The sequence below is a fragment of the Heloderma suspectum genome, chromosome 1 (genome assembly GCF_057233095.1).
Source record: "Heloderma suspectum isolate Gila_16-S chromosome 1, 16-S_ref, whole genome shotgun sequence".
NCBI classification, from domain to species: Eukaryota; Metazoa; Chordata; class Lepidosauria; order Squamata; family Helodermatidae; genus Heloderma; species Heloderma suspectum.
The window spans coordinates 413092913-413111123 of NC_139458.1; the positions used below are offsets into that span (position 1 = coordinate 413092913).

Sequence of the window (18211 nt, forward strand, 5' to 3'; positions counted from 1 at the left end):
AATCTCTGCCCGGCTTGGCTAGTGCGCCCCCGCTGCTGGCTCCTTCCCCGCTTCCTACTGGGCTCGCACACTGAGCGGCTGGAACCGAGCAGCGTCCCTGACTGCTGCGTTTTGGCTTTTTTCTCTGACCATCCCGTCGCTTCTTTGCTGCGAAGTATTCAGTTTTTTTGTTTTTTGTTTAGAGGGGAGCCAATTAATACGTAACACCCCCCACCCCGAAATAATGCACGTGGGTGTGCGCGTTCGTTTGTCTTGGGGACTTTGCAACATGAGAGCCGAAGTTTTTGCTCAGGGAGATCCCACTGGCAGAACTGATCCGCGTTTCACAGCTACCTGTCATCCAGCATTTCCTTTTCAATGGTGTGTTCTGTTGCTCCCGGTAGACACACTCAGTCTCTCTCTGCCTCTCGCACACACGCAAGAGGGAAATCACTGTCCTACCTAATAGGGAACCTCCAAGGAAATCAGCAGTGCAATCCCATACATGTTTGCTCGGAAGCCATTGGAGCTTACTCCCTAGTAAGGCTGCAATCCTATAGAGTGTATAGAATACACACTTACCTGGGAGTAAATCCCACTGAACCCAGTGGGGCTTACTCCTGGTCAGACATAGAGACTGCGCTGTGTGAGTATGTTTAGGACTGCAGAAGCTGCCTTGTCTGGACAGTTTGTTGAGCAGGTCAGGATCTACTGAGCTTTGGGATGATGTTTTCCTGTCCCCTTCGTTGACTAGTGTCGCTGTGATGATGGGAGAAGCGCGCACTGCTTTTTCTCTTCGCAGAGCCGCTTATCGGATTCCTTGAGTAATGACCACTTCTTCCGGTTTAAAAAGACAAAGCCGGTCTGTCAGGATGAGCACTTGAGAAAAGATGGTCTTTTGAGCCTGCCCGGCTACTGCTCTGTTGCTAGGCTCCCCAGTGGCATTGCTATAGTAGGATTTGGGGACAGAAGTCCAGGGCCCCAATTAGCAGGAAGAGAAGGAAGGCCCCTGGACACAGCAGTTGTGAATTGCACAAGTAGCGTTTCTTTTTGCCTCCAACCACCATTCCATGGTTTACAACTGTTTGTGTTCTGGACATTTTAGAACAACAACAAAACTGTTTGCTAAACTGGATTTTAAAATAATAATAATAATAATAATAAATAATCTGAGCATGTGCAGTTTTGCATTTTAAACTCAAAGCATAACACTATCATGACTACAGGAATAAAATAGTTTGCTTCTGCCACTCTCATCACCTGCACTCTCTGGGTGGTCATGTGCCTCCCGCCCCCTCCCTGTGGGGTGTTGAACTTTGGCCCCAAGGCCCAAACAGCTGCACCACCACTACTGAGGCACTTGCTTGCCTGTGTGTGTCTTGCTACTCCTATGGCCTTCAAATGTAGGTTACAGTAGAAGCATCATCAGCAGTGTTGCTGGAGGGCGTGTGTGTTGGCAGAGGCCTCCCTACCTCTTAATAGTGATTCCATTGCCACATATGATGCTCATCAGCACCCTCTTCTGAGTCTGAGGTTGGCAGTGGGAGAGGGCATTCTTGGTGGTGGCCCCCTGACTGTAGAATGCTGTCCCCAGTGAGGTGCCAACACTCATCTTTTTAGCCCCACCTTGCCTTGACGAGCCCAATTCTCAGCAGTCTTTGGGGGAAAACCATGAATATTAAATTGGTTTTGATCATATTTTAAATTGCAGGTGTGTAGATAGCTTAGCTGAGGAAGTGTGTACCTTTTAAAGTTTTAGACATTCCTCCTGTCTTCTGTAGCCTGTTGATTTCAGCTGGGAGGAGATTAGAAAGAGTGGAGATGATTCATGTTTTCACATCCTGTTAAGAGTTGCCTGCCCAGCTGCACCCCTGAGGTAGAAAAAGGAAAGAAAAAAAAAGATTTTGTGGTCTCCAGCTTTTGGAAACGATGTACAGCTATGTTTATCTTGGTCACGTCTTAGACATCATTGAAACCCCAAAGAGAAACTTTTCAGTAAAAAATAATGGTCTGGGATAAAGAGGTGGAGGAAATTACTCACCGGCGTTGGCTTTTCCTTTTGAAATTTCAGGCTTGAACCAGGGCCGGGGAGCCATTTTGTTTCTCTGGATGGGCTGCACTGCCAATTTTAAATTGGCAAGTGGGCCCCACCCAAGACCAAATGTGCACAAATGCCACACATGCATATTTCGGCACACACACTTCTCTCTCAGTCTCTGTTTCACAGGCAGCTACTGTTGCCAGCAGGCCTGGAGAGGAAAACAAACAAACAAACAAAAATGAGCAGAAAGAAGAGAAGGACACCATCAAATAATAACAAAAAATCTCAGGGTAAGAAGAAGAGACCATGCTTCAGAGTGGTGCTCACAAAGTGGGTACATATTATGGTGTATAACAGCCCCAGGGGCTCTCCAGATGTGTTGGACTACAACTTCCACCATCCCCAGCCAGCATGGCCAATGGTCAGCTGTTGTGTGATTTGCTGCCCAAAACATCTGGAGGGTACCAGGTTGCCTGCATCTGGTGTATAATATTATACATGACTACAAATGATTGAGGTGTATAAAATTATGCCTAGTGTGGAGAAAGTGGATTCCCTCTCTCATAATACTAGAAGCTGGAGTCATTTTGTAGCAGCTTACCCATCTTCCCTATAATGTTCAGAGATGGGGGTGTTGGATGTATTCTAGAATGGTTGGGTGTATTCTAGAGCAGTTGTGGGTAACACAGGGTGTTGAGAGTGTTCTAGAGCAGGGATGGGCAGACTTCAGTCTTGTCGGATCGACTTTGTTATTTCTTGGTGGAACCCCAAGATCCACTGACTGGAGCCTGGTGCAAAAGACATATACTTACTATATGTTTAAAGTATTTATATCCTGCTCTTCAGCCCCAAAGCCTCATGGAGCGGTTTACAATTACTAAAATGAGACAGTCCCTGCTCACAGGCTTACATTCTGAAAAGACATGACACACAAGGAAAAAGGGATGGGGAGTAGTTTATCCCTATTGTCTGATTTCTGATCTTTAACCAGTTGAATATCCATAAGAGGACCTCTCCTCTCATTCCATGACTGCTAAGCTTGCTCAGGAGTCTTTGGTGAGGAACTTTGCCAAAAGCCCGTTGGAAGTCCAGGGTCAACCGCATCCAGATGCTTATTGACAACTTTCTCTAGATTATGTCCAGCCACTGTAACACAGAGGCCCACATGTGTTCCGATTACTGTCAGGGCTGGGCCTTGGGGAGCAGTCTGAGGTGAGCCAGGAGCATGGAAGCAGAAGCCATGGGACAAGCCAATAGTTATGAAGATCGATGGTCAAACCAAGTGGCAGGATTGAGGAACAAGCCAGGAGTTGAGACCTAAGAGCAAGTTGGGGCAAAAGGAAAAACCAGGAGGCAGGACAGAGGAATAAATAGAGACACAGGACCACACCAGAGTTCAGGAAGACCTTGCTGCTCAAGCAGTCAGCTGGAACAGAAAGTCTTTATACTCCTTACTGCCCAGAAGGATCTGATCGCCAGCCTGCAGGGCTGTCCCAAGACACTTTGCTTTCTGAGGCGAACAACAAAATGATGCCCTCTCTCAATCCATCTTTTTGACTGTTTCCTCAACACTGGTGATAGAACAGCATCCTGCACTGTACCTGAAGGCAGCAGGCTAGCTTAGGGGGCACAGGGCAAGCCGCTTGGCACAGGCTTTTCCCTCCAACACCTTCCTGCCTCTTTCCAACATCTGCTGCCTGAGGCGACCGTTTCACTCTGCCTAATGTCAGGGCCGGCCCAGTCAGCCTGAGTGGGCAGAGGCAGTCCAGGGCCTGAAGTTACTTCACTAGGAAAGCTGCCACCTGCAGTTCAGTGGTTCACCACATGGGGCAGCTGCACACATCCCACAGCTCCTGATAGATACACATGAAATGCCTGTTCAAGCATGGTGTGATTCCGCATTTGCTTCAATAGAGGTGCAAGGTCTATCCTTGCGCACTGTTGTATGCTTATCCTTTCCATTGAAGTGAATGTCTCTTATAGGCTTAAGAGCTCCCTGAGCATGCAATAAATCACTCTGAGTTTACTCAGATAATTCTAGCGGAGCAGATGTATTTCTGTAAAAAGGATATATATATATACACGCGCGCGCGCGCGCACACACACTTATTTATTTATTTATTTATTTATAGATATTATAGATATTTATAAATAAATAAATAAACATATTCACCCCTTCTTCCCACTTTTATTTATAGAATTTTGTCGCTGGGGTAGCTCAGAACTGCAGCCTTATTATGTTTGACTGCGTTGGAGCAGCTGAAGAGATGGGATTGCTGCCTACGCAAGCTCAATGACTCAGATCGTCACTAAAAGCATTTATACATTCATCGGCTTCTTGGTGCTACAGACTTGAGGAGCAATTCAAATATGTAGAAGGAGCATGTACCTGGAAAGCATGTACTGCTTCCGGCTGCAAGTGGGTGGGGGAATTGCATTTTGATTATTTCTCTCTGTTTTCAAACAACTCTCCTTGCAGCAGAATGCTTGCCCATCAGACTTGAACATTTCTCCCTGCTGTGCTAGCGTTTGTTGCAGGGAGTTTTTTTTTGGGGGGGGGGAAGCATTAAACCATACAATACACCAGTCTGAAGTGGTATTGTCATTTCAAGGACTGTGCCATGTGCTTCTTCTGCATGCTTGAATTCAATCAAGCATGGCTACCTTACTGGAATTCGAGCAAAAGTGGTACCACTGAGGGCATAAGTCTCAGTGCAATCCTATATATGTTTGCTCAGTAGTAAGTAACACTGTGTTCAATGGAGCTTCTTCCCAGGTAAGTGATTGAAGCCAGGATTAATCCTTTATCAGAATCAGCAGTAAGCTAAGTTTAGCCAAAATGGTATATTAATCACATGTGGTTCTTAAACACTTCAAAAAAGGAATCTTACTGATGATTTGCAGTGATTTTTTGAGGATTTGTATCAAATTGAAGATAATTCTGATTGAAAATATATTGTGCGTAGCTTTCCCACTAACTGTAATTTGGAATTCCCATTTTAGAGATGCCTGCCAGACTAGGTTGTTGGAGACCTTTAGGAACTGGTAAAAAACTTCTTGTTTAGAGGAAGTTTTTTCTGCTGGCTGATGCTGTTTTGGGAACCTGGATAGTTTCCAAGCATCACTGCTATTTTTATTAGTAGGATTGTTTCTTATCTTTGTATTTTATCCTCCTATGTTATTGTTTATTTGGTTATTTAAGCTGCTGCGAGACCCCTTGGGTGGGCTAGGATGTAGATAGAAATGTGAAAATGAAGGCCAGAAGGCTGCATACAGACAAAGTTAGTTGCACTTGCATCCCTTTGAAATCAATTGAGGAAGTCGATCATGACTTTGCTTAAATACCATTGATTTCAATGGGAACTAAGACCACAATCTTAACTCCTCTGTGTTGATGGTGGGAGGGATTTGGGATGGCTTGTTGGCACCTCTTTGAAGTACTAGTTCCCCTCTACTCAGCACTGGTTAGGTCTCATCTGGAGTACTGTGTCCAGTTCTGGGTGCCACACTTTAAGAAGGATGCAGACAAACTGGAGAGGGTTCAGAGGAGGGCAGCGAAGATGATCAGGGGACTGGAAACAAAGCCCGATGAGGAGACATGTTTAGCCTTGCAAAGAGAAGACTGAGGGGAGATATGATAGCGCTCTTCAAGTACTTGAAAGATTGTCACAGAGAGGAAGGCCAGGATCTCTTCTCAATCATCCCAGAGTGCAGGACACAGAATAATGGGCTCAAGTGACAGGAAGCCAGATTCTGGCTCAACATCAGGAAAAACGTCCTGACTGTTAGAGCAATACGACAATGGAACCCATTACCTGGGGAGGTGGTGGGCTCTCCCACACTGGAGGCATTCAAGACGAGGCTGGACAGCCATCTGCCAGGGATGCTCTGACTTGGATTCCTGCATTGAGCAGGGGGTTGGACTCGATGGCCTTGTAGGCCCCTTCCAACCCTACTATTCTATGATTTGCTGACAGAGAAGAGCCCAGCTGGGAGCAGGGGGAGGTCTCCACTGTGGTGGGGATTCCCGCTGTTCCCTGGGTCAGTGGGAAGCAGCTGCCAGTGGTAGCAGGCAGAAAGTCGCAAGATGGGGCATTCCATGGATAGGATGAGGAGAAGCTGGTGTTGAATCTAGAGCCGCTTTGTTCCCCCAGATGGGCCTGATCCAGGCCTGCAAGCTGCCCTGGACCTAGCCTAACTAATCCCCCCTCCCCCCTACTGCTGACAGTGGGGGAAGGGAACTGTAAATATTGGATCCGCCAGGTGGAACAGATGGATGAAACTGCCAGCTCATCTTCTGCATGTTGGCTGGGCTGGGGATGAGGTGGTAGTTTGCCTTGTCGCTCCCCACCATTCCCGCTCATACTGCCCTTATGCAAATCTATGGTGTGACCACACTTGGAATACTGTGTGCAGTTCTGGTCACCTCACCTAAAGAAGGATAACATAGAGTTGGAAAAAGTGCTGAAAAGGGCAACTAAAACCTTCAAGGGGCTGGAGCAACTCCCCTATGAGGAAAGGTTCCAACAGCTGGGCTTGTTTAGCTTAGGGAAAGGGCGAGTAAGGCGAGGCGTGGTAGAGGTGTACAAAATCATGCATGGTGTGGAGAAAGTGGATAGGGAGACCTTTTTCTCCCTCTCTCATAATACCCCAATGGGGTCATCCCATGAACCTGACTGATGGCAGATTCGGGACAGATAAAAAGAAATACTTCTTCACTCAGCGCATAGTTAAACTATGGAATTTGCTACCTGAAGACGTAGTGATGGCCGCCAATTTGCATGGCTTTAAAAGGGGGTTAGATAAATTCCTGGAGGAGAAGGCTATCAGAGGCTACTAGTCCTGCTGGCTCTGTGCTAGCTCCAGTACCAGAAGCAGTGAGCCTATGTACACCAGTTGCTGGGGAACTTGGGTGGGAGGGTGCTGTTGCATTCATGTCCTAGTTGTGGGTTTCCCACAGGTATCTGGTTGGCTGCTGTGTGAACAGAGTGCTGGACTAGATGGACCCTTGGTTTGATCCAGCATGGCTCTTCTTATGTTCTCTAAGTGAAACTAACATACAGTGCAACCCCATGCATCTTTACTCAGAAGTAAGTCCCACTGTGTTCAATGGCTTAGTCCCATGTCAGTGTACATAGGATTGCAGTGCAGATCTGGAACTAATTTGTAACATTTGGCATTGGCTAGGGTCATAGAATGACAAGCAAATGATGACAATTACTTGCAGCTAAAATGTGAGTTATCTCCAATAATGTTTTTAGCACTGAACAAACTCTCTTTCCCCCTCTCTCATTGTAACAGAACTTACAATACAAAGCTAGTGTTTCTTTCTCTAATGAGCTCCTATTAACAACAAAAATAGGACCCAGTATGTATGGGATTGGCAAAATCTTCCTGTGAAAAATGGAAGCATGCTTCCCCCTCCCCAAATTCTCCCCCAATCAACAGAGAATTATCTAAATGAGTTTCTTCCTAGACAAAAAACTTTTGCACTCAGTGTTAGAACTTCCTTGTACAAGGGAATGTTTATAATAGGATGGCTACAGTTCTGTATTTATCTTTCTGGCTTGCTATATATGGGAACATGACATTGTGTGTGACTTCTCTTTACTCCATCCCACTTTGTCTTCCAGAAGACTACGGGAATCTACTTGTTGCGGAAGCACTGCTGGAGCTATGCTTAAAAGAGAACTTTGCCAAAATCAAGGACGCCATCCCATTAATGGAAAAAAATGAGCCCAAAATGAGCGACGCCAAAAAGCATTTGACTGGCATTCTAAACCGAGGGAAGTTGCTGGTGAGCATTCTCAGCAGACATAAAACATGAACGCTTAAGATGCTGCTAATGATGCACAATTACAAGGATCACATAACCATTCAATCCCATCTATCTCTTCCACACCAGTCCTGCATTTCTTAATGACTCCAGTAAATGTGCTATTTGCCTTCTTTTCGCAGCATTTTTCATTCAGGGGAAAATATGTGTGTGTGTGTGTGTGTGTGTGCGTATGTATGTGTGTGTGTGTATATATATATATATATATATATATATAATCTTTTATTAAGATTTAATACATTAAACTCGCAGCCTGTCCTTATATAGCTGAAACAGTACCATCATCCATGCAAAAAAGGAAGGTAGCAGCAGGCTTGGTGGGGGGAACTCCAAGATTTGCAGAAGTACAAAAATAATTTAGAAAAAGCAATGTAAATGGGGGTGAAGGGAGCCCCCCAAAAGCCCAATGTGGACTGAGCATGCTGAGAGATGGTGGAATACTGGTTGACTGTTTGGGGTGGGTGGCAGAAAACCAGTGGGGAGGTGAATGTAATGGAGTACCCTAGAAAAGGGCATGGCTGGCTGAAACCCTGAACAGTAGTACTCCACGCTGCAACATTTTATTGTGGCCCCCACTTACAATTCTACAGGTCTGCTTTAGAGGCAGTAAAGGAAACTGAGGGTTAAAACCTTTGCATTTTTTTTTTAAATGGGAGGGTATATTGTGGCCAGCACAGTTTGACTTTGAAAGTATTGTTATGCAACCTGTCCCTTTCCCCTTTCCACTGGCTCGCTACTAGGGAATTTCCACATGGGATCATTTTGCCCAGGGTCACAGCTACCGATTCAGCATAGCTGAATTTTGCAATCCTGTCTTGTTTTTTATTCTCAGCATTGCTGACTTTTACAGTCCTGTATCTGCTCCACTGCTCATCCTTGTTGGTCTATTTGACAGACTGGGTAAATTACCAGGTTGTGCAGGTGGCACAAGGGGCCGGCCCTACCTTTAGGCAGAGTGAGGCAGTTGTCTCAGGCAGCAGATGCTAGGGGAGGGACCAGTGGCAATGTGTTGGAGAACAGAGCTGTGTGTGCTGCCTTCAGGTGCAGCGGGAAGAAGGTAGATGTGGATCTACTGGTAGATCTCTGGGTGATTTGCAGTGGATCAGCAAGGATTTTTTATTCTCCATTTTTTAACAATAGCAGCAACAACAGGACTCCCCCCACCCCCATCCCTAAATATAACTTATATTGAAATGAAGAAAGCTTAAGGTAACTAGGAGTGAATTTTTGTGTGGAATGACTGTGAGCTCACCTCAGTTCTGGTACTCAGAACAAATTCCTGGGCTTTTGCTGCAGACATGATATAGCATGATTCCTAGACATTCTTGTAAAAAAGAAAAGTTCCCCCCGCGACCAGTAATAACTTAAATGTGTGGGAGCTGTTAGCCTAAGTGGCTGAATAACGCAGACTGAATCCAGTATCTGAATCCAGAAAGTGAAGGGTGTGGTAAACTTTACTGCGTTATAAGCAGCCAGAAGTATAAAACAGCAGAGCAAACCGTGACAGGCTTCTAATGGACTGAAACCACAATTACTACTGAACAGAATGAACTTGCTAGTCCTTTTATACATAAGAAGCCCAGTCTAAAAAGAAAACTTATTTGGCTCCACTTGGCTGCTAAGCACCATCCACCCCCACGCCCCACCTTGTGATCCCTGTTTGTACCCAAGGCTCTCTGATGCATCCAGCATGGTTCATTAGCCTTGAACCCTTACTGACCCTTGTTATTGTGCCTACTAATGGCTTTAAAACTCTAAGGACAAATTGACTTCTAGCTTCCACCCTTTTTTGGTGTGATCCCCTGTCATCACTATTCCAAGAGGAGCTCCATGGTATATGTAGCAACCCTCCTGTTCTCAATAGCTCCCTCATTAATTTCAGTGGAGGAAGGAGATCCATGTGTGTATTTCTTTCAATGAATGGAAAGGTTTGTGCTTATTGCAGCTCAGTGTATACATCAAAGCTCACAAGGGATGTGTATTGAGGGGCTTGATTCTACCTGGGCTTGAATACAGGCATAATTCTGAAGCAATGTTGCCATACTGCAGCTGTGTCTTATCTTGTTATTGACGAAAACCTTGTCTTTTCCAGCCAAAAGATATGACGGAAGCGATGCTGATCCTAGCGAAGCTGCATTATGTCGAGGGCTCTTACAGGGATGCTGTCAGCATGTATGCAAGAGCTGGTCTTGATGACATCGTAGTAGAGAGGAAGCCTCTGTATATGCTGCGTCTGCTAACAGAAGCTTTTGTTATCAAAGGTAATGGTCTTTGGGGGGATTATTTCTACATTTGGCTGGAACCATTTCTATATTTGGTGATGGTGATTTGGAAAAATCAACTCGCATAAGCCTAAGTTTTGTCCTCTCTGAAGTTGAAAGGTATTTTCTAATGGATTTTAGAGGGTATTCGGTATTAATAACTTCTGAAAAGTTGGCCAATAATTGCATATAAGTACGCCACATTTTAATGCATATATTGTACACATAGCTATCTAAAAAATGTTTGAAAATGTTGGTGTAGGAGCCACAGTTACATCGCCTCTTTGGCCTTGCCTCTTACGATTTGAAGCGTAGACACTTGATCATCCTTGTAATCCTTGTGAATCCTTTTCATCTTGTGGAACAATCAAGCAGTACTCAACGTGGTACTTTTAATCAGTGGTCTTCAGCTGGTGATTGGGACCTACAAACAGATCATGGTCCCATCTCAGTTGGGTCACGCCAATAGCTCCATGACAATTTCTTAAAAAAAGAATAAAAATAGAAAGAGAGAATGTGCAGTACCCATACTACAAGTTCGTATTTGTTTTATACTAATTTTAAGCGTCATGGATTCCCTAGCCCACATCCTAGGAATTACAGTTTTGTGCAGATATGTATTTATTTGTGATACTTCTATACTGCTTAAGATAATAAAATCCCTAAGAGTTTTGCATAAAAATATTAAAATCACATTTAAAATACAGTATTAAAAAATCCAGTAATTATAGTACTGCAGAGCAATACAAGGGGCAGTAAGATGGAGCAGGATGCTTAATTTAATTACAAGCCAGGGAAAGCCTGGGTGAACAAGCGTGTTTCTGGGAGGCATTTGAAAGATGCTACATTTTCTGCCTCCTGAACTGCATGGGGGAGGGTTTTCCAGAGGGTGGGTGCCTCTGCCGAGAAAGCCCGCTGTCGAGGTATTACGTGGTGACATTCTGTTAGTTTCAGAATGACCAACAAGGCCATATTAAGACTTAGAATAGGGGTGGGGAACCTGTGGGCCTCCTGATGTTGCTAGACTACAACTCCCATCATCCCTGACCATTGGCCATGCTGGCTGGGGCTGATGACCTTCCAACATCTGGAGGACCAGAAGTTCCCCACCCGTCTTAGAGTTCCACCCCACTCCTGTACATGCTTGGAACAACCATCCCCAAGGTAGAAGAAATGACTGTTACATCTGCAATGTAGAGATGCCCTGCGAAACATGGATAGAGAAGAGGAGAAAGAGGGACAATGTTAAAATAATAACAACTCGTTCCCATGTTGCAGGTTGGCATTAAAAGGTCTTAAAAGGTTGAAGACTACTGCTTTTGAGAATGACTTCCTGGTATGGTGTAGGAGTGGCACTGTTACTTTGACTCATGATGCTTCTTTTCCATGCAGCTTAAAATGACATTGGCATTTTGTGCTGTAGCATCCCATTGTTGGCTCTCTGCTATAGCCTCTAATCTTTCTCAGTAGTGCCTAGCCAGTTACCTGAAGCATCTGGTTCTCCTTTGCTCTGTATAACACTTTACAGTTGTCCTCTGTTTCAGGCATCATGGTGAAAAACTGTTTCTCTGGTGCATGTAATTTTATTTTATTTTGCGGGAGTGTGGGACGGGGGTGGGTGGTGGGGGTGGTCACAGACATGCTGGGGCAATTCTCCAGCTATTTTTCTCGGTTTTAAAAACTCTTCCTGCAGTCTTCATCTTCTGTTTGCTTTCAGCTCTTCTTATAAATGTTGCTGAAATAGTTGCCATCTATTTCTCTACCCTCTTCTACTCCTTTTCAGCATGCCTGCCAGCTTGTTAGGTGAATGGGAGCTCTGGGATGATCAGATACCTTCAACTGGTATGTAAAGATCAAAACTAAAACTCCACGTATACCATTGGAATTTAGCGCACAACTATGTGCATTTGATATGTCCGATTGGTCCGCTTCTCTGTTGGCTTTGGGCAAGTCTCTTCTGTGCATATCTGGAGAATGGTTGTGGTCACTGCAGTAGAAGGGGTTAACTTTCTATTCAGTTGGGTGACATCAGGAAGGGTCAGCTTCATTTGTGAGTTTGTAATAATGCACACGGAAGCCTCCATTTCTCAAATGTATATATGTGTAATTTGCAGTAGCTCTGACCATTTAGAGTTAAAGCGTGCTTGTATTTTATATGTGTGTGTGTGTGTGTGTGTGTGTGTAACTAAGATTTATATACTGCCGTTCAGCCATCCTTCCAAGGCAGGTTACATAAGAATAAAACAGAAAACAAATACAAAGTAGAATAAAGTAAGGCAAAAAATTAAGCAAAATGAAACTCCAGAATGAAAATTTTTAAATTGTATCCTGCTTTTCTAATAAGAACTGAAATCATACAACAACAATCATAAATACAAGTCATAAAGATGCAGTGTAAAATGCCACTGGGACAACATCAGAAACTGCCTTATACCAAGTCCGACTGTCCATCTAACACAGCAGTGCAGAACCTCAGGCTGGGGGGCCAAATCCGGTCCTCCTAGGGTTCCCTAAAAGGCTCGACCATCAATGGTTTAGTGGTTTCCTACTTTCTGTGCAGTTTTTTCTGCCCATTCTAAAAGGCCGAAATGCTTTTCCTAAGGCTTAATTAGTAGGATTAAGAGTTTTAGAGAGCAATCCTATGCATATTTAGACAGAAAAAAGTCCTACAACTCTCAGCCTTCCCCCATCAGCATAGATGCCTGTGGAACGCAGGGAGTTGTAGGACTTTTTTCTGCCGAAGGATGCATAGGATTGCACCCTTAAGCTAAAGTATGCTAGTATTTTTTTCGGATGTTGGCCCGTCCTCTTCTGCCTTTGACCCTGCCTCCCCTTGCCTCTAGCCCCTCCCACCACTGTAATGCAGCCCCTGAGAGCCCCTTGGGCTGAAATAGATTCAACACCCCTGATCTAACCTGATCCCAGCTACTCTGACTGGCTCTCCGGGATCTCAAGCAGAGAGTGTTTCACATGGCTTGCTACCTGGAGATGCTGGGGATTGAAGCTGGGAGTTCCTGCATGCAAAGATGTGCTCTGTCACGGAGCTGTGGCCCCAAATTCAAAACCGAGAAATAGCCACAGCAGAAACAGCCAGTGTGGTAAAAACAAAGAAGCCCGAGGCCTCCGCTATCAAAGCAGCAGAAAACAGGCCAGACTCCCTAAAGAGATATGTTTTCACCTGGTGGCAAAATGAACATAAAAGATTGATTAGGCAGGCTTTCATGAGATGGGATTTCACAATGTTGGTGTCACAGCTTAGATGGATTGCTGGAAACTGGTAGATGCCCTTAAATTAATTCTGTGCAGTATTGTGCCAGTTGTTTAATTAAGAAGTGTGGGGTCAGTTACAGGTGCATTTGGGTTGATTCTCACTTTTTCCCCTCCTTGTCCTTGGATTGTTGTTGTTGTTCAGTCGTTCAGTCGTGTCCGACTCTTCGTGACCCCATGGACCATAGCACGCCAGGCCTTCCTGTCCTGCACTCTCTCCCGGAGCATGCTCAAGTTCATATTCATTGCATCGGTGATGCTATCTAGCCATCTCATCCTCTGCCGTCCCCTTCTCCTTTTGCCTTCAGTCTTTCCCAGCATCAGGGTCTTTTCCAGAGAGTTTTCTCTTCGCATTAGGTGGCCAAAATATTGGAGCTTCAGCTTCAGTATCTGTCCTTCCAATGAGCACTCAGCGTTGATTTCCTTTAGGATGGACTGATTTGATCTCCTTGCAGTCCAGGGGACTCGTAAGAGTCTTCTCCAGCACCACAGTTCGAAAGCATCAATTCTTCGGCGTGTCCTTGGGTAAGCATGCCCAAATATAGAATTATGTGCTTGCAGCCTTATAAAATGTAATTCACAAAAAGTGTCCAGTCCATGTTGGAAGGGTAATTTCTCTCATGCCTACCTGCTGTATATCTAATGGCAGTAAGTCTCAGAAAAAGATATCAGAAAAGGATTGTAGTGCTGGGGCAAGTTCATGGGGGTGAGTTGGGGGATACGATCCTTGAGATGCTGGACTTGAGTTGCTTGTAATCTTAAGCACACTTACCAGGGTTCCAAAGTGGCATCCATGTTAATCTGTTGCACCTTAAGGACTAGCACATTTATTACAGCGTAAGCTTCTATGAACTAGAGTCCACTAGGGGATAAGTCCCTAAAAACTCAATTGCAGCTCCTTCCAAGTAGACATGCTTAGGATTGCACTGTTGGTCATTGGTCTGTTCCTCGTAAGGCCAGGTCAACCAGTTTAAGCTGGGACTGACAGTTGTTGTCCATAGTAGCAGCATCTGCAGAGACACTGGAGTTCTTGGACCGGTTATGGTTGGCTGCCCTGATTAGACCCTGTAACATCCTCTGGGGAGCTGCTCCATCCTGACCAGAGCAACAAACAGGCAGTGGAAAAAATATCTGATCTCGAGGGAGGGACACAGGTGTCAGATGTTGTTGCAGAAAGCTTAGTTCCTTAAACCAGCTTAGCTTAATTATGAAATTTTATTTCATTTCGAAATAAAGTTAACAAAATGCAGGCAACAAAATGAAGTATGTACATAATAATAAAACAAAATCACTAAAGAAGCAAAGGAATTCACTAATTACAAATCTTCTTCCATAAGCATATTGGTTATAGACTATCTATGGTAAAACGGCCTGAATAGAAGCTCAATACCTAATGAAAGTAAAAATACAAGTTATACAACACGTAAAAGAAGTGTGTGCAAGTGTATGTCATTTTGTGTGTATGTGTGTATTATTCAGAAAAAATATAAGGGAATTGTACTTGGTTGGGATTTTATCAAAAGCTTGAAGAGTTTCAACACAGGAAATAAATGGAAATCATGGTGCTGTAATATCATTCTTGAAGTTAGGATTCTTTGCTCGCTGAGTAAGTTTATACATACTCATAGGGTGCAATCCTGTGTCCCCTATGTCTGGAGGACATAGGGTATTTCGGTTTCTGGGGTCTGAGGTCAGCACCAGGGCTCTGACCTCGGAGCCCAGAAACTGTATTCCCCGCCCCCTCGGAGCCAGTGTGGTTCTCTCTGTGCCAGTTACATCTCCGCACTTGGAAATGGAGTATGGAGACAGTGAAAAGGGGGTGGTCGTGGGAGAGGGGAGGAGAATGTGGAAGCTGCTTTACCCAGCTTCCTATGCACATCCTGGCCTCCTTCCCTCCCCAAAGGTGTGCGTAGATGGGCGAAATTGCCCGTCTAGGGAAAATACGGGGGGGCTGGTCACGGAGGCGAGGATTGCCTCCATGCTCCGGCTACTCTGCATTGAATACTCGGCAACCTCCGAGTTCGGAGGTTGCCAACTATTAAGATAGGATTGCGCCCATGGTCTCCCAAATTTTATAAATTCATTGCTCTTTAGTTGGTTGCTTTGGAGGCTTCCAGTTATATGCTCTACATGACTTTGCAGCTGTATACAATTGCTTAAGAAGGTCTTTTTGCAGGAATTCAGGATCATTAGGTTCAAAAAGATGAAGCAGCATTAATTTACAGAAGTGGTTCAGTGCCGGGGTGGGCAACCTGCAGTCCTCGTCCTAATTTCTCACAGCCTCTGAAGCATTCAGTTCAGACCTCTGGCAGGAGCAATCTCTTCCTCCCCAGGCAGCCCACTGGACAGGGAGGAAGAGGGCGAAGAGGGGGTGTCTGAAAGAGAGAGAAGGAAGGGGGTATCCAAAGGAGAGAGTATGGGGAGGGCCTGCCCATTTTTGGCTTTAACCCTGGTGGATTACATCCATGGGAATGCAGCCCTTGACAGGAAAAAAATGTAATGTCATCAAGTTCCTTGAGATGTAGAGGAATCATCTCCTGTAGCATGGAGAGAGGGAGTGTCAGGCCCTTTCTCCATTTCCTTCTCATGCCTTGCAACTGCTTTGCTGCTCCACCATCTGCTAGGTCTAGCCCCACTCCCATGCACTCTGGCAGTCAGAGGCAAAGTACTGTTCTAAGGGATAAATAGCACCTACCATGTGGGGAGGGGAGTGTCTGTAGTGGGACAACATGGTGGTGGAGGTAGTGTAAGGAGCCTGGACAGGCCCTGGAGTTGCTGGGCTCTAGTCCTGTTTCTTGGGATGAATGCACAAGCCCATAAAGACACGTTCATCTGGCGGGTGCTTTCCAAAGCAACTTGACCCCAGTTAGAAAGTACAGGTACTCAGAGCCGGCCCTATCATTAGGTAGAATGAGAGGGCCGTCTCAAGCAGCAGATTTTTGGTGTCATGACCTGGCAGCAAATTGTTAGCTATTTTAATTTGTTATTGTTGCATTTTTACAGCCGGGGGGAGGGCGGGGGAGAGGCATTTGTGAGATTTTTTGCCTCAGTTGCCAAACTGACTTGGTTGGTCTTGGGTATTATGCACCTTCCCATGGGGGTGGGGAGAGGAGCATTTGCTGCTCTGCCTCAGGCAGCAAAATGTTTTGGACTGGCCCTGCAGGTACCTGAGGGTGGGAAGGAGATGGGGCTGCTTCTGGTTTCCAGTACTACTTTGGCCTGCCTAGTAGAGGAATAGGTTGGTTTTTGGTTCTTTCTGCTGCTGCCCGCTGAAGGAAGGAATGTGTCAAGGGACACACAGAAACGTGCCAGGGAGACCAGAACCTGGCGAGGGCAGGCATGGTTGGGCACCTGCCAAGGCCCCATACTCAAGCAGGGGCCCACTGAGAAGAGCCTTGTGGAATTACGCCTCCTTTTCACCATTGCAACTGGCTTGTTCACCTGCCTCTCGCTCTGGTCCAGACGATGGTGGTAGTGAGAAGGAGGAGCAGGAGATTTTACGCCTACCTGCACGCTGGCTCTCTGCCTGTCAAGCAAGCAAGTGGTAGCAATGGTGAGAAAAGGACCAGCAATAGCAGCAAATGACAACGGCGGTGAGAAGGCAGACTCACTGAGGGAGGGGACCCACTGAGGGTATATTGCCCAAGGGCCCTCAAAAACCTGGAGCCGCCACTAAAGGAGACCATTGTTGTTCAGCCAAGGTCTCAGTCTAAAGAGGAATTCTTTTTATAGCCCTTCCTGAACATGAGGGCCCAATAGGCAGCCTGAGTGGGCGGAGCTAGTCTGGAACCTGAGAATACTTCACTTCCAGGAAGTTGTTGTAAGCTGCAGTTCTGATAGCTCACCACATGGGGCAGCTGTCTAGAGAACTGAAGCTTTCTTCCCAGTTCCTGCTCCAGTAGCTCCTAATGACATGTTTCTCTGTGCCTGTGGAACTTTGTGTAATTGGGCAGCTGTAAATGCAGCTATATGTGCAAGCATGTTTGTGCATGAGTGGGAGAGAGTGAGAGGGTGCCTATGGATCTGTATGGGGAAGAGCATCAATGTGCATGTATTAGTCAAGGGTGGGCAGAAGGTAGATCAGAATCTACTGATAGATCTTTGGGTGATTTGCAGTAGATCTGCAGGAGTTTCTGACTCAATAATCTAACAGTAGCAACAACTAAAATGCTTCTCCCCTCTTCCTGCCCCTACAAATTGTTGTTGTTTATTCGTTCACTCGCTTCCGACTCTTCATGACTTCATGGACCAGCCCACACCAGAGCTTCCTGTTGGCCGTCGCCACCCCCAGCTCCCACAAGGTTGAGTCTGTCTCCTCCAGAATATCATCCATCCATCTTTCCCTTAGTCGGCCCCTCTTCCTTTGGCCTTCCACTTTCCCTAGCATCAGCATCTTCACCAGGGTATCCTGTCTTCTCATTATATGGCCAAAGTACTTCAGTTCTGCCCCTACAAATTAGGTTGCTGAAAAAGAATACTTGGGTGAAAAAGCAGGAGTGTTTGTATGTGTGTGTGAAAGGACATGATTCCGATACTGGTCACAAATTCCTGGGCTGAACATTTATTCAGAAAGGCACCTTGTTTGTTAATTCTTACCATATGTCAGCCCACTCGAGCCACTATTTTCCACCTGGTTCAGGTTGGTGGACCTCAGGAATTTAATAAAGATAAAAGTAGATCCAGCAAGACCGAAGTCTGCCCACCCCTGTTTTAGCGCAGTATAATGGGCCATTTAATTCACAGTGTGGAACAAAGGTAAAAAAAAGAACCCTTCACGGGGGAGGGGGCTTTTCTTAGCCCAATATGATGCAGAATGCGATGTCTTTT

At 45.5% G+C, this 18211-nt stretch overlaps 1 protein-coding gene across 2 annotated transcripts in view; it reads left to right on the forward strand.

Annotated features, from left to right (window-relative positions):
* TTC7A (tetratricopeptide repeat domain 7A) overlaps positions 1–18211 on the forward strand; it is a 258341-nt gene that overhangs the window by 443 nt on the left and 239687 nt on the right. For both annotated transcript variants that reach the window (XM_084829018.1, XM_084829019.1), the window contains exons 2-3: positions 7654–7817; positions 9949–10117. In XM_084829018.1, the coding sequence (XP_084685144.1) occupies positions 7654–7817; positions 9949–10117 (333 nt within the window). The remainder of the gene's footprint in view (positions 1–7653; positions 7818–9948; positions 10118–18211) is intronic.